This window comes from Triticum urartu, chromosome 5A, assembly GCF_056163025.1.
Source record: "Triticum urartu cultivar PI428250 chromosome 5A, HENAU_Tu73, whole genome shotgun sequence".
Lineage (NCBI taxonomy): Eukaryota > Viridiplantae > Streptophyta > Magnoliopsida > Poales > Poaceae > Triticum > Triticum urartu.
This window is the reverse complement of record NC_141877.1, coordinates 361,204,371-361,228,356: the sequence shown is the minus strand read 5'-3', so window position 1 is coordinate 361,228,356 and position 23,986 is coordinate 361,204,371. Positions and strand designations below refer to the sequence as shown.

The 23,986-nt window shown below is 45.3% G+C and overlaps 2 protein-coding genes across 3 annotated transcripts; one reads left to right on the top strand and one right to left on the bottom strand.

Annotated features, from left to right (window-relative positions):
* Positions 1-360: 360 nt before the first annotated feature.
* Positions 361-8,740, bottom strand: NEDD1 (Transducin/WD40 repeat-like superfamily protein). 2 transcript variants are annotated; one of them, XM_048673893.2, is made up of 11 exons: positions 8,389-8,525; positions 7,643-7,694; positions 6,930-7,042; positions 6,104-6,364; positions 5,880-5,984; positions 4,789-4,854; positions 4,483-4,704; positions 2,948-3,475; positions 2,016-2,597; positions 1,750-1,932; positions 361-916 (listed from the first exon to the last, which is right to left on the bottom strand). In XM_048673893.2, exons 4-11 carry the CDS (start codon positions 6,215-6,217, stop codon positions 806-808), a joined length of 1,911 nt encoding a protein of 636 aa, XP_048529850.1. In that variant the 5' UTR covers positions 6,218-6,364; positions 6,930-7,042; positions 7,643-7,694; positions 8,389-8,525; the 3' UTR covers positions 361-805. The 2 variants fall into 2 exon arrangements, with proteins under 2 accessions (XP_048529850.1, XP_048529849.1); XM_048673892.2 differs by lacking the exon at positions 7,643-7,694 and having other exon boundaries at positions 8,389-8,740.
* Positions 8,741-21,797: 13,057 nt separating this feature from the next.
* LOC125556004 (NDR1/HIN1-like protein 6) lies at positions 21,798-22,779 on the top strand. Its single transcript, XM_048718808.2, has one exon. The coding sequence runs from the start codon at positions 21,950-21,952 to the stop codon at positions 22,577-22,579; it is 630 nt and encodes a 209-aa protein (XP_048574765.1). The 5' UTR covers positions 21,798-21,949; the 3' UTR covers positions 22,580-22,779.
* Positions 22,780-23,986: the final 1,207 nt, after the last annotated feature.

Here is a 23,986-nt window from a genome sequence, read left to right as displayed (position 1 = left end):
GTGGCAATCACTATAATTTCGACCAAAAATAGGGGCAAACCCAATGACATATGATTTTTTTTTGGCAAAAACACTTCTCCCTTTAATATTAGGTAAGAATATGAATTACCCGGAGTAGTGATCTAAACGCTCTTATATTCTTTACGAAGGGAGTATATATATAAAGGAAAGGGGTAAGATGCAGCTTATTGCACTTTAGACCAGGTATTACAAGTATGCATCAGTTTGCTCACACCAACATCGCAACTGTATATAAAGGCTTCTCTAGTTCAGATGATTTCTCCAAGGGTCTCTTTGATTAATGCATCAGTTTGCTCACACCAACATCGCAGCTGTATATAAAGGCTTCTCTAGTTCAGATGATTTCTCCAAGGGTCTCTTTGATTCTCATGAATTATAGACAGAGAATATAGCAGTATGTCTTTTCAATACTACACAATTAGTTTGGACGATTGATTGTGCGCAAGAAAAACATAGGATCTTCACGCAAGGTTAGAGTGGATGAAAACTTTCCTATGAAAACTACATATGAATCCTAAGGAAAGAAAGTTGAGGGATATGCAAGCAAACAAACAATAAAACAAAAAATAAACAAGATGCTTCTAAACTGAAAGATGCTATGTACAACCGTGTCTAAAATGAATTTCCTGGGCTAGACAAACTTGCTCCAAAAAGAATCAACTAAACAAACACCAAATATAAGAATCAATCGCCGTCGCCAACGCCAAGCCATTCCCGGAATCCAGCGAGGATTGCACTCTTCCACAATGGACAACGATATCAAATTGATCACCAGAACTACAAATCAGAGAAGCTGATGCCGGAGCTGCTGGTTTTCCCTTCTCAGTTGCTGCACTTCCTTGGTCAGGCCTTCCAGCTTCTCCAGGACCAAGTTCATAACGCCAGATGTTTCCATCTGCTTGTTGCGGAAAAGTTCGTTATGTTAAATACATGTACTAAACTTAACTAGCACAACTAAACAATCTAATAAATTCTCCATTCCATGGGCTGAACTGACCTGGTAGTAACAATTGTGTCAAAAGGAACAAAAGCACCAAATAATAGTACTACCTCCGTTTCAGTTTACAAGTCCTACGCGTATACCTAGGTTACCAATTTTATCATCTTAATATAAACTATATAACACAAAAATTATACGGTTTGAAAATAGAACTTCTGAAGTTTATATTGATATATTTTTTGTAATATATGACCTGTATTAGGTCGGTCAAATTGACGACCTAGGGGCACGCGCACGCCCTGTAAACTGAGAGAGAGGTAGTAAGATGCATTATTAAAATAAAGGCAACTGGTAGAACGATAAACACCAGGGATCTTATCACTCGCATAGTGGACTGTTGCCACGAGTTGGCCAAGTTTCCAAATACACGAAAACGTTCAGTTTGCCTAGGTCAAGAAAATGATGCATGCCATACCAGTAACTCTAGAGTATACTATGTTGAAAATCCTGTTTTGGCTAACTACATATAGGTGATTTTGAGATAATACCAAGAGCTGCATGTGTTTGCCAAGTTGTCATGTTGAATGCTGATGTTTTGAATTGCATTTACCAACAGGTGATGATGGTGATACATGGGTTGATACAGCTAGATACCATTAGCAAGGACAGTAGTGTACGCCACACAATAAAAAACAACGATAATTTCTGACAGTGGTGCTTGCAATTGACAACAAGAAAGAACAAGGCCACAAAGCAACTACACAAAACAGAACCTACAGTTTTCTTACCTCCTGCATGTGAAACTGTCTTAGAAGTTCAATGTGGAGATTTCTCACATCCTCATGTATAGACTTGTGAACCGATCCTAGAGATTCCTCGAGCATGCGCTGAACATACTGAAGGGAGAATGAAGAAGCTCCCTGTTGATCAGCTGACGAACCTGAGGTTGGCAATTGAGGTGGCACCACCCCCTAATAAAATTGCATATGGACACTCCATTAGTAAATAGTTGTGTTTACATTTTTAAGTCAAAAAATTAACAAATAATTCTTACGTTGCTTGCTAGAAGGCTTCCAGACGAAGAGGTCATTGGTGCCTCCTGTCTTGATAATAGACTAGTAAGCAGTTCATCTTTTGTTTCTGCTCCAGTCTTCTTTGATTTTGGCGAACCAAATGCTGAAGCTAACCCTTCACTAAAAACAGAGGATGTGCTCAATCTATCAGTCAAAGTTGAGGGTTTCCATGCGGATTTGGGAAGTGCTGCTCCTGGCAAATCAGAATTCACCGATGGCACGGTCTTGGACATAAAGGATGAGGAAACTGAAGCCTGTAGGCTACCAGATGATGTCTCTAGGGAAGACTGCGCATTGCTCAAGATGCCCTTGTTTTGTAAGTTCATTAAAATGTTACTTGTTAGAGAACCTTTCAATGAGAGACTGGTGGATGAAGCTGAATCCTGTAAACCTGCAAACGCCAAACTGCCAGTCTGAAAGGCTGATTGCCCAAAGCGTGAGATTTGTTGACGATGTGTTAGCCTGTCGGGCAATGCATTTCCAGTTGATGATTCTGGTGGGGAGATAGATGGTTCACTCTTCCATGATGGCACGGGTGAGCTACTCGCAGATGAGGCGCCATCCTGCAGAACAAAGTTAAGAAGGCTCAATTGGCATCCTGAGATGACAGAGAACAGAGACAGTGAAAATAATATGAAAACACTACAAATCTGACGTCAAATTTTTAGGCATGGCAAATCTGACGTTTTTCATGGCAATTTATATTGGCACGATGATGGTAAATTTAGCTTGCAAGCACGGCAATTTTCTGACAAAAACTGAACTGAGGCAGATTTGTCATGCTCGCCAACTGAACCTGCCATCCTCAGAGCGCATAATTTGTCATGAAAAACGTTCGATTTGCCATGGTAAAAAATCTGACAACAGATTTGTAGTGGTCGAAACAATAATAGGTTTTCCAGAAGAAAGAAACCTGTCTTGAAACGGAATTAGACCTCCAGTCCGAGATTGGATGTGGCTCACTGTTCCCTTCCATATACTGGAACTTCCTAGTTGCTGATAATTTCTTATCTCCAGATTTATCATCTTTTTTTGCTTCATCACTCCCGTGCTCATCCCACCAGCTGTTGCTGGATGGTGTGAAAGGCTGGACATCAACAAGTGGAGAAAATACATCCATATCATCCTTTATACTGAAGTTGCCACGAGGAGCCTGTAGCTTTGATAATGGTCCACCAGACAATGGACGGGCCCTATATGGAGTTTCCTCTGCAGTAGAAGATTTTGAAGTGGAAAGAAATCCACTTGTGTTCCCTGTCAAAGAAGAGCGAAGACTCGTAATGCCTGCTCCAGATGGAAAAGTTGAAGGTGTTGCTGAAGGCAAAGGATCTGGCATAAGAATAGAATCTTCACTAGTTCCCCCCAGAAGGGCAACTTCTGAAGAACTGTTCTCGCTAACAATGACAGGCTTTGCCCGTTGCCAGCATAAACTTGTCACAGCCTGGAAAGCAATGTAAATTCGAAAATGTTAAACAACTCAAGAGAGCAGATATAATGGAACTTGTTAAACAGTTACACATCAAAGCCCATGGCAGTCTTTTAACCTTGTTTAACTAGGAAGCTATCAAATTTCACAAACAGGGACTCTGCAAAGTGCATAAATTTCTGTGCAAGCATAACAAAATTATAAAATATATGAAAGTCACTAATATTATTCCCAACATTGAGCGCACAAGAACAAAATAGCGAATTGATTTGCGAAACATGTTTTACAGATTTACAAAATGATGATATACGAGCTAGAGTTGGGGTAGCACCAATTGAAGAGAAGCTTGTCCAACATCGTCTGAGATGGTTTGGGCATATTCGGCACAGGCCTCCAGGAACTCCAGTGCATAGCGGACGGCTAAAGCGTGCGGAGAATGCCATTGGAGGAGTCCGTTAAGAGAGACCTGAAGGATTGGAGTATCACCAAAGAACTAGCTATGGACAGGGGTGCGTGGAAGCTTGATATCCATGTGCCAGAGCCATGAGTTGGTCGCGACATCTTATGGGTTTCACCTCTAGCCTACCCCAACTTGTTTGGGACCAAAGGCTATGTTGTTGTTGTTGTTGTTGTTTTACAGATTTACATACAATATGAGAGTTAGAAATAACATTTAAGCATAGACTAAGAAGTAGAAATGCTATTGTTAATATTAAGTTTATTAAATTTGACCAGCAACATTGTTCATACAATTCCATCTCCATGCAGGTTTCTATTTTCAAAAGGAATGAACAATTTGTTCTCTTATTATGGTGCAGCATACGCTATAACCAGAGGCAGCGCTTTTGTTAATCATCTGCGCTGAACTAATAAAATATTGAACAGTGGTAGTTGGCATACTTTTATACAACTGGAAGTGTTGCACTAATATGTGTACATATATCCACCAGAGAACAGCATTTCTATGTAAACAATAAATCGCAGGGCACCAATGAGGAAAAGAGACATGTAAGGTTCCCCACCTCTGAGCTATTGTATGCACGAAGAATTGTCAATGGCTGGGGTTTGCCCCGAACATCATAGAATACCACACGCCCACTATTTGTGCCAGCTGCCAATATTGTGCCATCATCATTATATGCCAATGATGAGAAAGGGGCATCATGAGGAATAGTGTGTGTTGCTCTTCTTGATGCAGAATCGAGTGTGTATAGCTTCTTATCGAGGCCAACTGTAGCAATTATCTAAATGAACCAAATATGATAAAGATTATTTATGGCCAGTAAAAAAATCAAACTTCAAACGCCAAGCATAATACTAAAATAAACCTTGTCACTGGAGGGTGAGATACAAACACCACTTGTGGGTGCAGAATGTTGCTTCAGCCATGAGACCTGCACAAGGCATTAGTCGATTCAAGAGTAGCATTGAAGAAAGCACAAATACACCATGATAAATCCGGGTTAACACATCAAGTCATAAACAGCAAGAACAGTTCACATAACTAATCTCAACCTTTTACACTAAACAGTGAAGCAAGCAGTTTTACTAACTAGATGATACCCCGCACGTTGTTGCGGGATAGTTTGCAACTTATTTCAATGAGATTCCTTGTATGAAACATGAATATTTGGAGAGCTAGAACTGAAAATACATACGACTTATTGTGTTTGATTATTGTACAGTTGTATACTATTTATTAAATATAAATATCACGATAGGATGGAAATTCCCATGCATGTTTGCATGTTGAGGTGAGTCTTTTCCCATGCATGTTGCATGATAATGTGGCATGCTTGCATGTTTAAAGAAATAGGTTAGTGAGGGTGGGCCCTCTCCATGCATGTTGTGTGATGAGGTGGCATGCTTGAATGTTGAGAGAAATAGGTTAGTGGGGGCTAGTTATTTAGATATAGAAGATGTCAATCAACAAATAGTGAATCTTGATCTCAGCTTTGCTAAATACTACAAAAATCCTAGGTGTATCTGCATCAGTTTCCTTCAATCTAACTTGTCAAACTTGAAACTTCAAATGAAGCTCCTGTCAGAAGTTTCTCCAAGAAATGAAGAGAATCTCAGATAAGGCGATACGGCAACATAACTTTCATATCAAAATCATCATCACAAAGGGACAGACTGCAAAGGAAGCTGAGGATGAAATGTACGTTCATTGTTCTTCAGAAAAAGATGATTGAAGTGCAAGAAAGGAAAATGATCTATAATACACGTTGTCGGCAAGCATACATTCAAAGTTTAGAGAGGTATTGAAACTCAACTTTCCCTTTTCACATATTTTTGCTATCTCAATTCTGCATTCTACTTTGGCATTAAATACAACAAAATGGGAACACCCATGTCATAGGGTGAACACTAGAATAACAGGTAGAACCTAACTAGTTACCAAGGCAATATTGCTTACCTTTGGAGTCCTCGCGGTTGTATCCCAAAGATGCACAGAACCATCATCGCCTGCTGTCGCCAATATATGCCTACTATTACGTGAATAATCGAGCACTCTCAAAACCTGGCCTTGCAGAAAAAAATAAAAGAAAGCTCATAAGGTCAGAATCAAAATTTCCAGAATTCCAGTATAGCTAGAGCATACTGTGAGGCATTGTCATTTACAAAAAATATATATATTACCTGTCCATTTGGATCACTAAGTTCAGCAGCACGTGCTCCAGAAGCAAGATTGTGAAGAATCAGGTCGCCCTTCATGCTTATTGATGCCAAATGTTCATCTTTGCAGTTATACATTACACCAGTAATGGTGTCAGTGTGACCACTTAGCCATTTGATACATCTCTTCCGTTGCAAATCCCATATCCTAACAATATGGCCACTCCCACCAGAACAAAGATATCGAGAACCTTTGTTGCTAAAACTGATGGAATATATGGATTCCTGCCAAGAAAATACAATTTGTCGTGCTCAGCCCCAGCTTATATATAGGAAATAATATATTCAAGATGTCATCGGCCGATTGTCTAGTACAGAAAGGCAGCTGGTACATATCATGGGGTATGAGAAAATAAGTGAAAGCCCCATTACCGTATTTCAAGTTAGAGAGTAAAATAAAGCTGTTTTTGTAGAGTAAAGAGGCAGAAAAAAAACAAGCATGCTTTTAAACTTACATCATGGGTATATAATAGAACAAGCCAGTAACAGAAACAATGCTATAAAAGGTATCAGTATCACTGTAAGTCTGGTTGTTGCATTGCTGCCAGAGCAAACAATATTAGGTACACCTTTTGGTTGTATTACCAAACTGCTCATTTGAAGCAACAAGATACCTATGCAACAACATCAATGGACAGGCAGCTGAAACTGCAGGCCTGTCATACAAATAAATGACAGACGAAATTGGAACTGCTACACGAATTAGCAACAGAATGTTACATGAAAATGACTACCACACATGTCTGACAGTTAAAGACGTGAGCACAAAATCATAAGAATGCACTGATACCTCAATGTCATCCCCACGATCAACAGTTGATGTCGGTAGCTGTCCTACATTTTGACCCTTTTTATGCCACAATGAGATCTTTTTATCATCCCCAGCACTTGCTACGATTAGATCTGCAGGTTTAATACGGCAATGAGTTGGTGTTATTACTTAGATTCATTATGCAATTAGATTATGGAACCATTTCATTAAGATAATGAGTTTAAACTTCTTGTAAGAAAACTTAGTCAATTCAGGAAACACATCATTAGACTCAAGAGTGACATAACAAACATTGCACTAAGATTAAAATACAAGAACATCGTTATAACTTTATAGATATCATGTTTTCCCTAATATGCATTATGTATACTTCATTGAGATTTAATACAAAACCAAAAAAGGGCATGAAGGATGCACACTGCATCTTGCCAACCTCCTACAACAACAACAAAAACAACTACAGACCATGACAATTGATCATGGGAAGATTGGAAGTTAAAATTTTAGTTTGATTGCTCGAGGTTGTTGTACTACAAGTAATGCCACATGACTAAACAAATAATTTGCAAAATCAACAGGACCTAGGAATAGCTTTCCTACGGAACAGATAATATGCTATTTCAAGGCCCTATCTGGGGGGACTCCAAACTCATCTAAAAAAGATGTGGCAACTCCTCAAATGTGTCTTCTAGGGTTCAACGTACAAGGAAGGTGAAGAACCTCTCCACTACCTTTCTTTACAGAAGCTAGCTTCTGCAGGATGATATCCCTCTCAAACAGGACCTAGGAATTACAAGGAGCTATTATAAGAATCGCACTGCAAAGAAACCAGCAACCATGAACACAACCCAAATTCACGTGCATAGAAATGCAAAATGCAAGGTCTATGGAACAAGCCAAGTGAAATGAAACTGCAGACTAGCTCATCACTATAGCAGAAAATAGTGGTTGTATAATCACTGTAATCATGCATCAATAGGCAGCTGATAGTAATGGAGTGTGTAATTATAAATATAATAATACTCGGAAAAGTATCTGTTGTTGTGTATATCATGAGATGCAACAGTACTGATACTATTTCTTCGTCAGTTATTGTCTTTCGAGCAAACAGAGCTCTTACAAACAACAAAAATTACTGTTGGCAAACCGAGTAGATCCATCCATCAATGTTGATATCTCCAAAATACCTTTTGTTTATCCCGTCCACATACCGTTAGGAAGCATATGAGCTACATTTTGATCCTGGGTCTATAGGATGAGAAATTTAGGCAAATAACTTATATTACCGTCCCAAAAGATTGAAAACTCGGTGACAACGCTAGAGGCTGATGGCACGCAAGACACGACGAAAGGATCGAAGCTCTAGCTCGCACACGAAGATCCTCGCGTAGACGCAAAGCAAGCGAATTGGGGAGATCTGAGAACGGGGGTGAGAGAGGGCAGCGAGCGAGCTGGGGGGAGGGAGATGGTTACTGACTGGTGTGGTTCCACTTGACGGCGTTGACGGGGTGGCCGGGAGCGGGGGAGTAGGCGAGGACGCAGGGGTCGCCGGACTCCACCGTGACGTCGAAGAGCTTCACCGTGTCGCCGCCGCACGTGGCGAGCAGCGGCGCCGCCGGATCCACGAACCCCATCGGATCCGGGCACCGGGCTGGACGGGGGACGGCGGCGGCCTGCGGATTTCGTTAGGGTTTGGGCCCGTGGCCGGCTCCCGTGGGGGTTTGGCGCTGGTGGGTGCGGCTGCGGCGGAGGAGGAGGAGGAGGAGGAAATTTGAAATTGAAATTGTTTTTGCTGGATTGAACTGAACCGGTTGGTGACGTTGGGGCCGGCCTCTCGCTAGTGTGCATTCCAAGGTTCCCCTGCCGGCTGCCACGCTGGAGGCGGCCGCTTCTTTCGACAAGTTTTGTTTGGGTGTGTTTGGATCTATGGGTTTTTCTACAAAATACACCCAAATCGCATATTAGATTTGATAATTATTAAGAAAAACAGCTAATTACGATAGATAGAAAAAAGATAATTTGACACAAAATGATCAATACAAAAAATTACATCGAAAATTATGTTGGTCATCTTCTTCCTTCGATAGTACGCTGTCCACCGAAAATTGAAAATTGCACTAAACCGGCAGCAAAGAAAATGAACATATGTGAATGCCTTTGTCATACTAGGTTTTGAAGACCACATTAGTCACTTGTCACTTTAAGCGAGATCTAGAAATCGTTGAAGGGACATTGGTTAAGGCATCAACCCATGCAATCTTACCCTTCTTCATCACCGGTTCAAAGGGGCGGGAAGAAACTAGACCATGTCAACGAACAAATCGAAAAAAAGATACCAAAGTCGTCACACCAATAGGGGATTCGGTATAGCAGCTCATGTTTGTGTGCGGTTCGCGCTCTCGCTAGACTGGACAATATTTGTTTTGTTGTTGGAACTCGGGTAGAAATGTGTGTCCCGGCTCCAACGCTATTCTAGAAATGCAAAAAATAAGAGATTCAACAAATGGCTCTCCTTGATTGACACTTCAATTGCCAAGATTCAAGAGAGCCAACTAATGAGGCAACATCTAACGTCGGCATCGGATTGGATATCATCGAGGTAGGGAAAGGCCGGAGACCTTAGTCCAATGCGGAATCGCCCACATCGTTGATGCCACTAGAGCCAAAACCTAGGAGAAGGAGGAGGAGAAGCAATCAATAAAAGCAGAGTGAGCATGCATACCACTGGAGCAGTGGCAACTCCTTCCCAGACACCTGCACAAGCCGCTCGTTAGTGGGGAACAGGTGGAAAGACGAAGCTGCCGACCTCTTCGATCCTCTCCGGGCAGCAGCTCCGCCTCTAGCGCACCGCCTATGCCAACAACAACAACTCCTCCTCTGCCGTGCCTCTAGATAGCAACAATACTTCCTCCGGCAGCGGCACCTCCGCGAGCAACAACCCCCCCCCCCACACACACACAACACCACCTCAGTGAGAGGCAGCACCTCCTCTGGTGCAAAACCGCATCAAATAATAAAAGCGTTGAAGGTCATCGGCCCATCGGCGGCCGTCGACAGTGAATGGAGGAGGCGACTCAGGCCCGTCACATCATGCCCGTGTACAACAAAACGATGGAAGCCGCCATGGATGTCACATGTCAGATCCAATCCGCCTACCTGCTTCTCCGCCTCTCGCACGACGACGAAGGGGATCACCACCGACGCCGTCGATGTGGTGTGTGAGTGTAACGCCCTCGATGCGACTATAGCTCCCACGTGTCGAGGCACGACTTAGAGGCATAATCGCATTGAAGGCATATGTCGCAAGTGAGGTAATCTTCACACAACCCATGTAATACATAAGGGAAAGAGATCCATAGTTGGCTTACAATCGCCACTTCACACAATTACATAAATAAAGCATTACCTCATCCAAATACACTCAAGGTCCGACTACGGAACCAAAATAAAAGAAGAACCCCAAATGCGACAAAGGTCCCCGATCGACCCCAACTGGGCTCCACTGCTGATCAACTAGAACGAAACAACACAACGGACAAAGTCTTCATCGAGCTCCTCCTGAGCTTGGTTGCGTCATCTGCACGGTCTCATCGGCACCTGCAAGCTGGTTTTGGAAGTATCTGTGAGTCACGGGGACTCAGCAATCTCGCACCCTCGCGATCAAGACTATTTAAGCTTATGGGTAAGGTAAAGGTATGAGGTGGAGCTGCAGCAAGCGACTAGCATATATGGTGGCTAACATATTCGCAAAAGAGAGTGAGAAGAGAAGGCAAAGCGTGGTCGAGAAACTATGATCAAGAAGTGATCCTATAGCAACCTACGTCAAGCATAACTCCAACACCGTGTTCACTTCCCGGACTCCGCCGGAAAGAGACCATCACGGTAACACACGCGGTTGATGCATTTTAATTAAGGTCAAGTTCAGGTTTTCTACAACCGGACGTTAACAAATTCCCATCTGCCCATAACCGCGGGCACGGCTTTCGAAAGTTCAAATCCGTGCAGGGGTGTCCCAACTTAGCCCATGACAAGCTCTCACGGTCAACGAAGGAATAGACCTCCTCCCGAGACGTTCCGATCAGACTCGGTATCTCGGTTCTTCAAGACATCCTCGACAATGGTAAAACAAGTCCAGCAAGACCGCCCGATGCGCCGACATCCTGATAGGAGCTGCACATATCTCGTTCTCAGGGCAACACCGGATGAGCGCTCCGTACAACTAAAACTAGCCCTCAAGTTTCCCCAAGGTGGCGCTGCAAAGGACTCTAGTTCGGACCAACACTTAGACAAGCACTGGCCCGGGGGGGATTAAAATAAGATGACCCTCGGGATGCGCGACTCCCAAGGGAAAAGGCTAGGTGGCGAATGATAAAACCAAGGTTGGGCCTTGCTGGAGGAGTTTTATTCAAAGCGAACTGTCAAGGGGTTCCCATTATAACCCAACCGCGTAAGGAATGCAAAATCCGGGAACATAACACCGATATGACAGAAACTAGGGCGGCAAGAGTGGAACAAAACACCAGGCATAAGGCCGAGCCTTCCATCCTTTACCAAGTATATAGATGCATTAATTAAATAAGATATATCGTGATATCCCAACAAGTAAATAAATGCTCCAACAAGGAACGCCTCCAATCTTCACCTGCAACTAGCAACGCTATAAGAGGGGCTGAGCAAAGCGGTAACATAGCCAATCAACGGTTTGCTAGGACATGGTGGGTTAGAGGTTTGACATGGCAATTTGGGAGGCTGACAATCAAATGGTAGGCATCGTAGCATTGGCATAGCAAAGAGCGAGCAAACTAGCATAGCAAAGATAGTAGTGATTTCGAGGGTATGATCATCTTGCCTGAAATCCCGCAAGGAAGAAGAACGAGTCCATGAAGAAGATAAACGGACGTAGACGAACGGATCCTCACAAACGCGACGTTACCGGAAACAATCCGAAGAAGCAACACCGGAAAGAAGCAAACAACATAGTAAACAACCATCACATAGTCATGGCATGATGCACAACCAAGTATGATGCATGTTCGGTTTAAATATGCATGGCATGGCAAAGTGCACAAACAATCCTACAAATTAAGTGGAGCTCATTATGCAACGGAGTTGCATATTGAAGAAAACACCACATGACTTATTTAGTTCTCTCTTGTTTATGTACCCAACAAGATTAAATGTTGTTAGCATGGCAAGAGGTGTCACAAGATGAAACTATCTAATCTAGGCAAGTTTAAAATGAGGCCGGAACAACAAAACAACAAGTCCGGAAACTCCTCATATGCATATATTAGGTTTGGTCCTGTTCTGCCCTAAACCATATTTTAGAGTTGTTAAACATGCAAAGTAAGGCCACTATGTTAAACTAGGCATTTTTCCACCCCAATTACATATAAAGTTTATTAAATTCAGAGTTACGGTTATTTAGTTATGAAATAAATCATTTTAACATGGCATAGGAGCAAATTAATGAAAACAACATTTTTAACCTTTCAAACATAGATGAAAGTTGGATATTATTAATCTACACAAAATTCTGAGCAAGTTTCATATATAAAACATTTTAATCCGATGCACGGTTAGTGAGTTATTAAATGCATGAACTAGGGGGACTAATCTGTAAAACTGGCAAACTCTGGATAAATGGGAAAATCCCAGGCGCTGAAAAAAAAACACATGCGGGCCGAAACAGGAACTGGCCCAACAGTAGGAAGGAAAAAAACAGAGGCGCTGGGGAGGCCTCACCCAGTGGGCTTCGGCCCAGGTTGGAGGAGGAGGCAGGCCGAGGCGGGGGCGCTGCGCTGGGCCGGAAGGCGGGGAGGAGGCCCAGTGGGCGGTCAACGGGGGCGCGCTCGTCTCCCTCGATCCCGATCAGATCGGGGAGGCAGGGGCGGCGGCACCCGATGGCGATGACGACGAGGGACGGCGGAGACCTGCCGGTTCCGGGCGCGGGGAGCGGAGGCCGAGGCTGCGGGACCTGTTCCTGAGGTCAGCGGGGCTCGGCGATGATGGTCGGCGCCGGCGACAAGGATCGGGGAGGCGGCGGCGCAGTGCTTCGGCGTGGGCGGCGCTGTGAAGCAGGCGCGAGGAGCGGAGATCCGGGCCCGGGGAGGGCCGGATCTGGGCTCCTCCGGGTGGCGCGGTGGAGGGAGCCGGCGATGCCATGTGGCGCGTCTGGAGTGGCTGGGGTGGCTGGATCTGGTGACGTGTCGCGACCCTATTGGGCGGAGTGAGGTGGCGGAGGCAGCGGACATGTCCGGCGCGGGAAGAAACGTCCGGCGGCGCGGAGGGAGTTGGATCTAGGGTTTCATCCGCGAATTGATCCGAAATTTCGGGGAGGAGTGCTCTTTTATAGGTAGAGGGAGCTAGGAGAGTCCAAATAAGGTGCGGTTTTCGACCACGCGATCGTGATCGAATGCTCTAGATGATGGAGCAGAGTTAGGTGGGTTTTGGGCCAAATTGAAAGGGTGTTGGGCTGCAACACACACGAGGCCTTCTCGGTCCCTCGGTTAACCGTTGGAGTATCAAACGAAGTCCAAATGATACGAAACTTGACAGGCGGTCTACCGGTAGTAAACCAAGGCCGCTTGGCAAGTCTCGGTCCAATCCGGAAATGTTTAACCCCCACACAAGAAAGAAAGGTAGAAAAGGACACCGGAGGAGAACGAAGCGCCGGAATGCAAAACGGACAACGAGAAAAATGCTCGGATGCATGAGACGATCACGTATGCAAATGAAATGTGCATGATGACATGATATGCAATGCATGACACGCAAGCAATGACAAGGCAACAACGGCGAATAACTGAATGACACCTGGCACATCGGTCTCGGGGCGTTACAACACTCCACTACTACGAGAGGATCTCGTCCCGAGATCTAGAATGGCACCGGAGGGAAAAACGGAGGAGAAAGAGAAGAGGTAAAACTAAGTTGCTTCTTTGACAAACGAGTGAAACCACGAACCTTGAAAAGGTTAAGCCATTTCGAGGAAAGAATACAATGGGGATGAACAAAATTGAAAACACACCAATAGGAAGGAGGAACAAAGAAGAACAAATTCGTATAGCGCTCCGGTTGGGAAGAGATGCGAGACTTGATAAGGCAAAAAGAACTTGAGCAAAAGGGCACAACACTCCGGTTAAATGGATAAACCAAGAAAAGAACATGCTCTTGACAAGAGCAAGAAGAAGGTTTGAAGAGAGCAGCAACACAATGCCTCCGGGAGAAGAAATAGAAGATAGATAATTGAAATAAAAGAATGTTGAAGAAAATGCCAACTTCTGCCACAAAAGAGTTTGAAAAGGCATCTTAAGGAGAAGGGTCGAACGGAGTTATTGGAAAGCCAACAACGAAAGAATAAACTTGATATGGTCTTATGGAGTACATCTCAAATTATGAGGTGACAACCTGCCACTCACGGGAAAAGAATTGTATTGATATGAACAAAGAGACGAGAAAGTATATCGCACCGGAAAGGATAAATGAAGAAATTGGATCATTGATAAACACCATGAGAGTGACAATCCTTAAAGGAAAGCTTTAGGTGAAATATAACCCAAGATAACTCCAATGACGAGATTGATGGATTTAAACTACCTCATTCTTGATAACTTGTGAATCATGAAACATGAACTCAAATTATCAAAATGACATAATACCACCTCCAATAATATGGAAGAAAGAATTGCACTCCGGATAGCAAGAAGAAGAAAACTAGAACTTCTTAGAAGAGAATCTCAATGAAAAATTTGGAGAAGGAATTAAATCCTTGATGAACCATCATGTAGAGCCTCCATGAAGAACTCCGTTAAACAAAAGGAATGAAAAGAAAGAGAAATTGAAAACACAAGGTGAATCCTTGCAATGCTTTAGATGGACCTCCGTGGAGATGTAATTGCAAAAGCTTGGAACTCTTGGGAAGAAAAGATAAAGCATCTCGAACCAAGAATGTGATATGATGCACCTCCGGAATAAGGAATTAATCATTTGGATGAAACAAGAATAAGAATTATGTCATGCGTATCCTTCAACAATTTAAATTGATGACAATCAACGGATTTGGCATATCACTTATTCTCGTAAAAAGGATTAAAAGAGATATAACAAAACTTGAGAAGGTCTTCAACGAACCACCGGTAGGATTGGAACAACAAATGAATTGATATGATAAGAAAGAAGAAAAAATCTTGAACGAACCACCGTACGAATTGAAAATGAATTAAGAGAAGACAAAGAAACACCGGGAAGAATAGTGAAATGAACGAAGATACATGAGACAATCTAGATACATGAGAATGAAGAGAGCACAAGCCGATTAAAGATCACTTGAACGAGGCACCGGTAAGATCGGAGAATGATAACTGCAAACTGAGAATGAATAAATCTTCGATGATGGGCTCCGGATAATCAAACTGAAAATACTTTGAATTACTCCGGATGGTTGAAAAGAATTCTCACAATCGAAAATAATTATGAGAGGATGGCAACAAGCTAGCACCATGAATCTTGAAGAGAATGGAGCAAGATTAAAGGGAAACTCTTCTTCGGTCTTCAATATCTGAGAATTACGACGAGAAACACCGCCATGAATTATTTAGGTACTCCGGAAGAATCAAACGAAGAGGTTGAGCCAACAATGAAAAGAATTTGAAAGATCTTGGAGAAATACGTTCGATTGATGATAATTCATTCTTACGTCAAACTTTGAAAAGAATTTGAGAATAACTCCGGGAAAATAAGAAGAGTCAGGTAAGATCCTGGAAAAAGACCTGTGGGTTAGGGCCCACTCAAAAGAAACACCGTTGAATGATTTAAAAGATAGATTGCACTGGTTGAATTAAATGACTTGAATGAGATAACAACCTCGAAAGATCTTGAACAAAAGCAGAGTGGAAAACATGAATCTTCGAGATATCTTGAGCACACCGGAATAATTGAATAGCGAGAGGTGAGTGATAAAGAGGTGCACCGGTAAGAAAAGGTATTTGAAATGAGGAAAAAGGATATGATCAACACCAAAAGCTTGAATTGGTTCCATCGGAGAAGAAAAGAATGAAGAATGACGAACTAGTAGAACATCTCCCTGAGAACCACCGGGTAAGAATATTGACGAAAAAGAATGGAGTGACTTCACATGAGTTGAATGGATACCCGATGAAGAAATCTGGGTCCTCGAAGAAACAAAAAGGGAGGGAGGGTGGGAAAAAGAAAGACAACTTGGAGATGGATGAAACGAGCGCCGTTGAGAAGACTTGAGTTGATCATGCGAATGTTGAAGTGATCGGATCCACTTGAAGAGAAGCACACCGGTTAAAAGGATTGACAAAGACAATCTTGATGACCAAGAAGGATTGGTATTCACATAGAAATATGAGAACAACATTTAAGAAAAGGTATGGAATCAACATTTGACTTCGAAACAACTCGAATACCACAACTCAAAACAAAACAAGGATGGGCTTGCAGAATAAGCCAGAACAAACATATGATAGAGAATTCGTCCGAAGTTTTCGTGGTGGGGCCTACACGGGCTCGACCGTACAACACCATCATGTACAAGGCAGTGCACATGACATACGAAGCGTCCCCGAGTCGGTATAGCCAAGGACTCTTTAAGACACAACGAGACCACTGTAAAACCGACCGTGCATAGGCGGACCACTAGACGTCGAACCCCAATTTCATATCATACATCTGTTGGAAAGATATCCTAAGAGCTACTTGAATTCCCACCTATGAAACTCTCGAAATTTTCCGGTTATGCAATCAGGTGTTGGGGATACAGGGGAAGCATAATATCTCACCCAAACTAGCAAATCCTACATCCAGCTGTATCCATCCTTCAACACATAACCAAGAAAAACTTCGGAAATCATCTACCTCAACCTTCGAAAAACATCCGTTATACAAGTTATGGCGATACTCCCGAACTCCCGCCCCAGTACTGGGTGGCGTCGAGGTTATCTCACCAACGAACTGCATAAAAGAGATTTTCGATGTCGGCGTACTAAACAAAGGTATTCCAGAACTGCAACGATAAAATTATGACGACAACACCTCAGAGCTCAACTCCCCGGGACACTTCCACTAAACCCCTGACAGGAGGCACCAAGACAATGTTCTCATCATAAGCCATCGGAACGATTCCAAGATACCCACGTGATCCTAAAAAAAATAAAAAATTAGTGAAATTTGAGAAGAGAAGAGTCAAAACTCTACGTCAGGATGCCTTACCAGAGCGATGAGGAGACTGGGAAGTAAAAAGAATTCCTAAACTCTCCGATATATAATTCCTAAATGACTCAAAACATTTTTCTAGACACTACTCGGCTACTAAAAACGATCAATCAGTGGGGGCTCCTAAGGTCGGGGAAGGCTCTGATTACCAACTTGTAACGCCCTCGATGCGACTATAGCTCCCACGTGTCGAGGCACGACTTAGAGGCATAATCGCATTGAAGGCATATGTCGCAAGTGAGGTAATCTTCACACAACCCATGTAATACATAAGGGAAAGAGATCCATAGTTGGCTTACAATCGCCACTTCACACAATTACATAAATAAAGCATTACCTCATCCAAATACACTCAAGGTCCGACTACGGAACCAAAATAAAAGAAGAACCCCAAAAGCGACAAAGGTCCCCGATCGACCCCAACTGGGCTCCACTGCTGATCAACTAGAACGAAACAACACAAAGGACAAAGTCTTCATCGAGCTCCTCCTGAGCTTGGTTGCGTCATCTGCACGGTCTCATCGGCACCTGCAAGCTGGTTTTGGAAGTATCTGTGAGTCACGGGGACTCAGCAATCTCGCACCCTCGCGATCAAGACTATTTAAGCTTATGGGTAAGATAAAGGTATGAGGTGGAGCTGCAGCAAGCGACTAGCATATATGGTGGCTAACATATTCGCAAAAGAGAGCGAGAAGAGAAGGCAAAGCGCGGTCGAGAAACTATGATCAAGAAGTGATCCTATAGCAACCTACGTCAAGCATAACTCCAACACCGTGTTCACTTCCCGGACTCCGCCGGAAAGAGACCATCACGGTAACACACGCGGTTGATGCATTTTAATTAAGGTCAAGTTCAGGTTTTCTACAACCGGACGTTAACAAATTCCCATCTGCCCATAACCGCGGGCACGGCTTTCGAAAGTTCAAATCCGTGCAGGGGTGTCCCAACTTAGCCCATGACAAGCTCTCACGGTCAACGAAGGAATAGACCTCCTCCCGAGACGTTCCGATCAGACTCGGTATCTCGGTTCTTCAAGACATCCTCGACAATGGTAAAACAAGTCCAGCAAGACCGCCCGATGCGCCGACATCCTGATAGGATCTGCACATATCTCGTTCTCAGGGCAACACCGGATGAGCGCTCCGTACAACTAAAACTAGCCCTCAAGTTTCCCCAAGGTGGCACTGCAAAGGACTCTAGTTCGGACCAACACTTAGACAAGCACTGGCCCGGGGGGGTTAAAATAAGATGACCCTCGGGATGCGCGACTCCCAAGGGAAAAGGCTAGGTGGCGAATGGTAAAACCAAGGTTGGGCCTTGCTGGAGGAGTTTTATTCAAAGCGAACTGTCAAGGGGTTCCCATTATAACCCAACCGCGTAAGGAACGCAAAATCCGGGAACATAACACCGATATGACGGAAACTAGGGCGGGAAGAGTGGAACAAAACACCAGGCATAAGGCCGAGCCTTCCACCCTTTACCAAGTATATAGATGCATTAATTAAATAAGATATATCGTGATATCCCAACAAGTAAATAAATGCTCCAACAAGGAACGCCTCCAATCTTCACCTGCAACTAGCAACGCTATAAGAGGGGCTGAGCAAAGCGGTAACATAGCCAATCAACAGTTTGCTAGGACATGGTGGGTTAGAGGTTTGACATGGCAATTTGGGAGGCTGACAATCAAATGGTAGGCATCGTAGCATTGGCATAGCAAAGAGCGAGCAAACTAGCATAACAAAGATAGTAGTGATTTCGAGGGTATGATCATCTTGCCTGAAATCCCGCAAGGAAGAAGAACGAGTCCATGAAGAAGATAAACGGACGTAGACGAACGGATCCTCACAAACGCGACGTTACCGGAAACAACCCGAAGAAGCAACACCGGAAAGAAGCAAACAACATAGTAAACAACCATCACATAGTCATGGCATGATGCACAACCAAGTATGATGCATGTTCGGTTTAAATATGCATGGCATGGCAAAGTGCACAAACAATCCTACAAATTAAGTGGAGCTCATTATGCAACGGAGTTGCATATTGAAGAAAACACCACATGACTTATTTAGTTCTCTCTTGTTTATGTACCCAACAAGATTAAATGTTGTTAGCATGGCAAGAGGTGTCACAAGATGAAACTATCTAATCTAGGCAAGTTTAAAATGAGGCCGGAACAACAAAACAACAAGTCCGGAAACTCCTCATATGCATATATTAGGTTTGGTCCTGTTCTGCCCTAAACCATATTTTAGAGTTGTTAAACATGCAAAGTAAGGCCACTATGTTAAACTAGGCATTTTTCCACCCCAATTACATATAAAGTTTATTAAATTCGGAGTTACGGTTATTTAGTTATGAAATAAATCATTTTAACATGGTATAGGAGCAAATTAATGCAAACAACATTTTTAAACTTTCAAACATAGATGAAAGTGGGATATTATTAATCTACACAAAATTATGAGCAAGTTTCATATATAAAACATTTTAATCCGATGCACGGTTAGTGAGTTATTAAATGCATGAACTAGGGGGACTAATCTGTAAAACTGGCAAACTTTGGATAAATGGGAAAATCCCAGGCGCTGAAAAAAAAACACATGCGGGCCGAAACAGGAACTGGCCCAACAGTAAGAAGGAAAAAAAACAGAGGTGCTGGGGAGGCCTCACCCAGTGGGCTTCGGCCCAGGTTGGAGGAGGAGGCAGGCCGAGGCGGGGGCGCTGCGCTGGGCCGGAAGGCGGGGAGGAGGCCCAGCGGGCGGTCAACGGGGGCGCACTCATCTCCCTCGATCCCGATCGGATCGGGGAGGCAGGGGCGGCGGCGCCCGATGGCGATGACGGCGAGGGACGGCGGAGACCTGCCGGTTCCGGGCGCGGGGAGCGGAGGCCGAGGCTGCGGGACCTGTTCCCGAGGTCAGCGGGGCTCGGCGACGATGGTCGGCGCCGGCGACGAGGATCGGGGATGTGGCGGCGCAGTGCTCCGGCGTGGGCGGCGCTGTGAAGCAGGCGCGGGGAGCGGAGATCCGGGCCCGGGGAGGGCCGGATCTGGGCTCCTCCGGGTGGCGCGGTGGAGGGAGCCGGCGATGCCATGTGGCGCGTCTGGAGTGGCTGGGGCGGCTAGATCTGGTGACGTGTCGCGACCCTATTGGGCGGAGTGAGGTGGCGGAGGCAGCGGACATGTCCGGCGCGGGAAGAAACGTCCGACGGCGCGGAGGGAGTTGGATCTAGGGTTTCATCCGCGAATTGATCCGAAATTTCGGGGAGGAGTGCTCTTTTATAGGTAGAGGGAGCTAGGAGAGTTCAAATGAGGTGCGGTTTTCGGCCACGCGATCGTGATCGAACGCTGTAGATGATGGAGCAGAGTTGGGTGGGTTTTGGGCCAAATTGAAAGGGTGTTGGGCTGCAACACACACGAGGCCTTCTCGATCCCTCGGTTAACCGTTGGAGTATCAAACGAAGTCCAAATGATACGAAACTTGACAGGCGGTCTACCGGTAGTAAACCAAGGCCGCTTGACAAGTCTCGGTCCAATCCGGAAATGTTTAACCTCCACACAAAAAAGAAAGGTAGAAAAGGACACCGGAGGAGAACGAAGCGCCGGAATGCAAAACGGAAAACAGGAAAAATGCTCGGATGCATGAGACGAACACGTATGCAAATGAAATACGCATGATGACATGATATGCAATGCATGACACGCAAGCAATGACAAGGCAACAACGGCGAATAACTGAACGACACCTGGCACATCGGTCTCGGGGCGTTACAGTGAGATCCTCCTTCTCTTGCGCAACAACAAAGGGGAATGTCGCCAACCGCCACGAGCAGCACCGCATGCTGCTGCGACGGCTGCCGCCTGCCAGATCGATCCCATCTCCTCCTCTCGCACAACGACAAAGGGGATGACCGCTGGCGCTGTTGATTTGGTGTACGAGCTCCTCCTCCTCCTTTCGCATGGCAACAAAGGGAAGCGTTGCCGACGCCATCGATGTGAGGAACCGCAGGGAGCGAGTGAAGCGCACGTCTCACTAGTAAGGCAATAGGTCCGATATGGTAGGAGTTGGTATTGAAGCCCTGATTCAAGGAACGACCTTTGAAAATGAGTTTCAAGATTCGTGCACGCATGATCCGAAACTTTCAAAATCCTATGAGATTTTTAGCATTTAGGAAGAAGAAAGGGCTTAACACTGCACAAGTTATATTGAGTATTGTGTGGACAAGTCAAGAATTTTCTAGACGTCTACGTAGTCGACGGTAACGTTTTCTTTCACTGAAAGAACATTGCATCACTGCCTAAAATAAACGCCGAAAAATGCGACAACAAGTGCCAAATCTAAGACTTGAACTCTTGATTCCACCATAAGAAATCTGACCAGCTCTCACTTCACGTGGACAAGTCAAGAATTAAACATGTGACAAATAGCTAAATTTCCGAGACCTAATAATTACTTGTGCGAGACCAATTTTGACTTCCAGCATATAATTAGCAAACACATGCCCGCTATTCTCTGGCCATTCGTCTCCACTCCATGTTTAATTCCCGACATTCCCTCGCAACCTCTCTTACCAAACCGATTAACCGAAGAAGCGCCCATATTATAACGAACGGCCTCGTCCCTTCCACGCACGGCCTACCCCCCTCCCCACCTCGCCCCCCCTGCCGACGTACGACGCCGGCCTCTCACTCAGAGCTCCCGCCGCGGCCGGCCGGAGGGACGTCGTCGATATCAATCCCTAGCTCGCTAGCTGCGCATACGTCGTACGCACGTACCTAGCTTAACAACAATCACGCCATGGGGAAGCGCAGCGCCCCCCGCTACCCCGAGGACGAGAACAAAGGCGGCGGCGTGTGCTGCTGCTTGTGCGGCTGCTGCTGCTTCCTCTTAGTCCTCCTTGCATTATTGGCCGGCGCGGCGGCCTACCTCTTCTACACCATGAAGCCCAAGCCGCCGTCCTACTCCGTGAGCAAGATGGCCGTCTCCAAGTTCGACTTCAGCTCCTCCGACCTCACGCTCTACACTAAGCTCGTCGCCACCGTCCGCGCCGAGAACCCCAACGACAAGATCGGCATCAAGTACGCGGACGGCTCCCACACCGTCGTCTCCTACCGCGGCACGCCGCTGTGCTCCGGCAAGCTCCCCACCTTCTTCCAGGGCCACAACAACGTCACCATGCTGGAGATCTCCATGGAGGGGCGCCACGGGTTCGGGTCCGGCCTGCAGGAGGCGCTCGAGGAGAGCGAGAAGGCCGGCAACGTGCCGCTCGACGTGTACGTCACCGTGCCGGTGCAGCTGCAGCTGGATACCTACGACCTGCATCAGATCAAGGTGAACGTGCACGCGGCTCTCGTCGTCGACAGCATATCGCCCAAGAAGCCGCCTACCATCAAGTCGGCCACTTACCAGGGCAACGTAGAGTTCTGATGTGGTACTCAATTACCGGAGGGCTGGGTTAATCGACTACTCATGCAGGGATTAACCTTTTGCTCTTCGACATATTCGTTGGTTGATTGTCCAGTGGAGCTGGGGAGGAATGGATACACATGTTTGTACTGTGATGTAACCTCTAATTAACACCGTAGTCAATTGGGTTCCAAATCATATTATTTGGTTTGTTTCGTCAACGTGGATTTCCCGCGTGGAGTGGACGTCCAAGGATTATCTAATGATCCTGAGCATTTCGAGATTTGTGGGATCCTTTCTCGTATATTTTTGACTAAATCTATGAAGCATGCACATTACTAGAACTTGAAACCTTTCCTAGTGCCAGATATTTCCCGGGTGCATCTTCTTGAGCACTAAGGACGTGTTTGGTTGCCCGCATGAGGCCCAACCAGACCTACACGGAAAGAAATTGGGTTGTTTGGTTGCCCGGGCTCACTGTTTGGCCGGTGTCGCATGATGTTTAAAGCACCCCACAACCATGCCCGCCAGGAACCGCTGAATCGGCAGTTTCTAGCGACAACGGCTCGGCCGATCGAGGGGAGGGGAATGTGGCGCGGAGGTCATGCGACCACGGAGCTGGCGCGAGCTCACACGCGTCTCCGAAAAATCGGCGGGAGAATTTCGGGTTACCTCCCGCCGATTCAGTCGCCCTATATAGCCCCCTTCACCTCACCACAAAACTCCTACCACTATTCTCCTCCCTTTCAAGCTTTCCCTCCAACGCGGATCGACACCGACGAGCAGGTAAGCGACACTTCTTCTCTGGCCGGCGGTCCACGGGGGCGGCGACTCGTGTCCTCCTCTTCTCCGACATGTTCCGTGTCTCCCTCGAGCTGCAGCGATAGCCTCTGTGAGTTCAATCATCCATTTCTTGTACTCCTTCTAGCTAGACCTGAGAACATGTGGTAGGGTTTGATCTGAGAGCATGTGGTAGGGTTTGATCTGTGACCATTTTGTAGCATTGTACACTGCCGATCTGTGAGAATGTGATGTTGTGGTAGCTGTTGGTGACACATTTGTAGCATGTTAGGGTTGTATCATAGTGTTGAACACAATGGATTGGTAGCTACTTGTGATGGATTGGTAGAATGCTTGTTGTTGGAGGTTGCTCATATCGTGCTGTGTTGACCTAGATGGTCTGGTAGTTTGTGCTATGCTTACTGTCCATGTGTGTGCTACGATTGTAGGACATGGCCACACAAACGCAAGAGGTTAGTCATGCCATTATCCAGTCCGAGAGCCCATTTCAACCGTCCTATGTCAAGGACCCCCAGCCTCCCATCGAGGACCAGATGCCTCATGATTCAGATGTGTTCCAGGGTCCTCCTTTTGTGCCTACAACATTTGTGCTCGCTGTGCCAAATGCTGCTGCTACTGCCACTGTAG

Coding starts and splice junctions, on each gene's coding strand:
- NEDD1 (XM_048673892.2), bottom strand. CDS start 8,545: ATGGGGTTCGTGGATCCGGCGGCGCCGCTGCTCGCCACGTGCGGCGGC. Junction 4,855..5,879: donor CAACCGCGAGGACTCCAAAG/GTAAGCAATATT, acceptor TGCCTTGTGCAG/GTCTCATGGCTGAAGCAACA. Junction 3,476..4,482: donor GTGCATACAATAGCTCAGAG/GTGGGGAACCTT, acceptor ATTGCTTTCCAG/GCTGTGACAAGTTTATGCTG.
- LOC125556004 (XM_048718808.2), top strand. CDS start 21,950: ATGGGGAAGCGCAGCGCCCCCCGCTACCCCGAGGACGAGAACAAAGGC.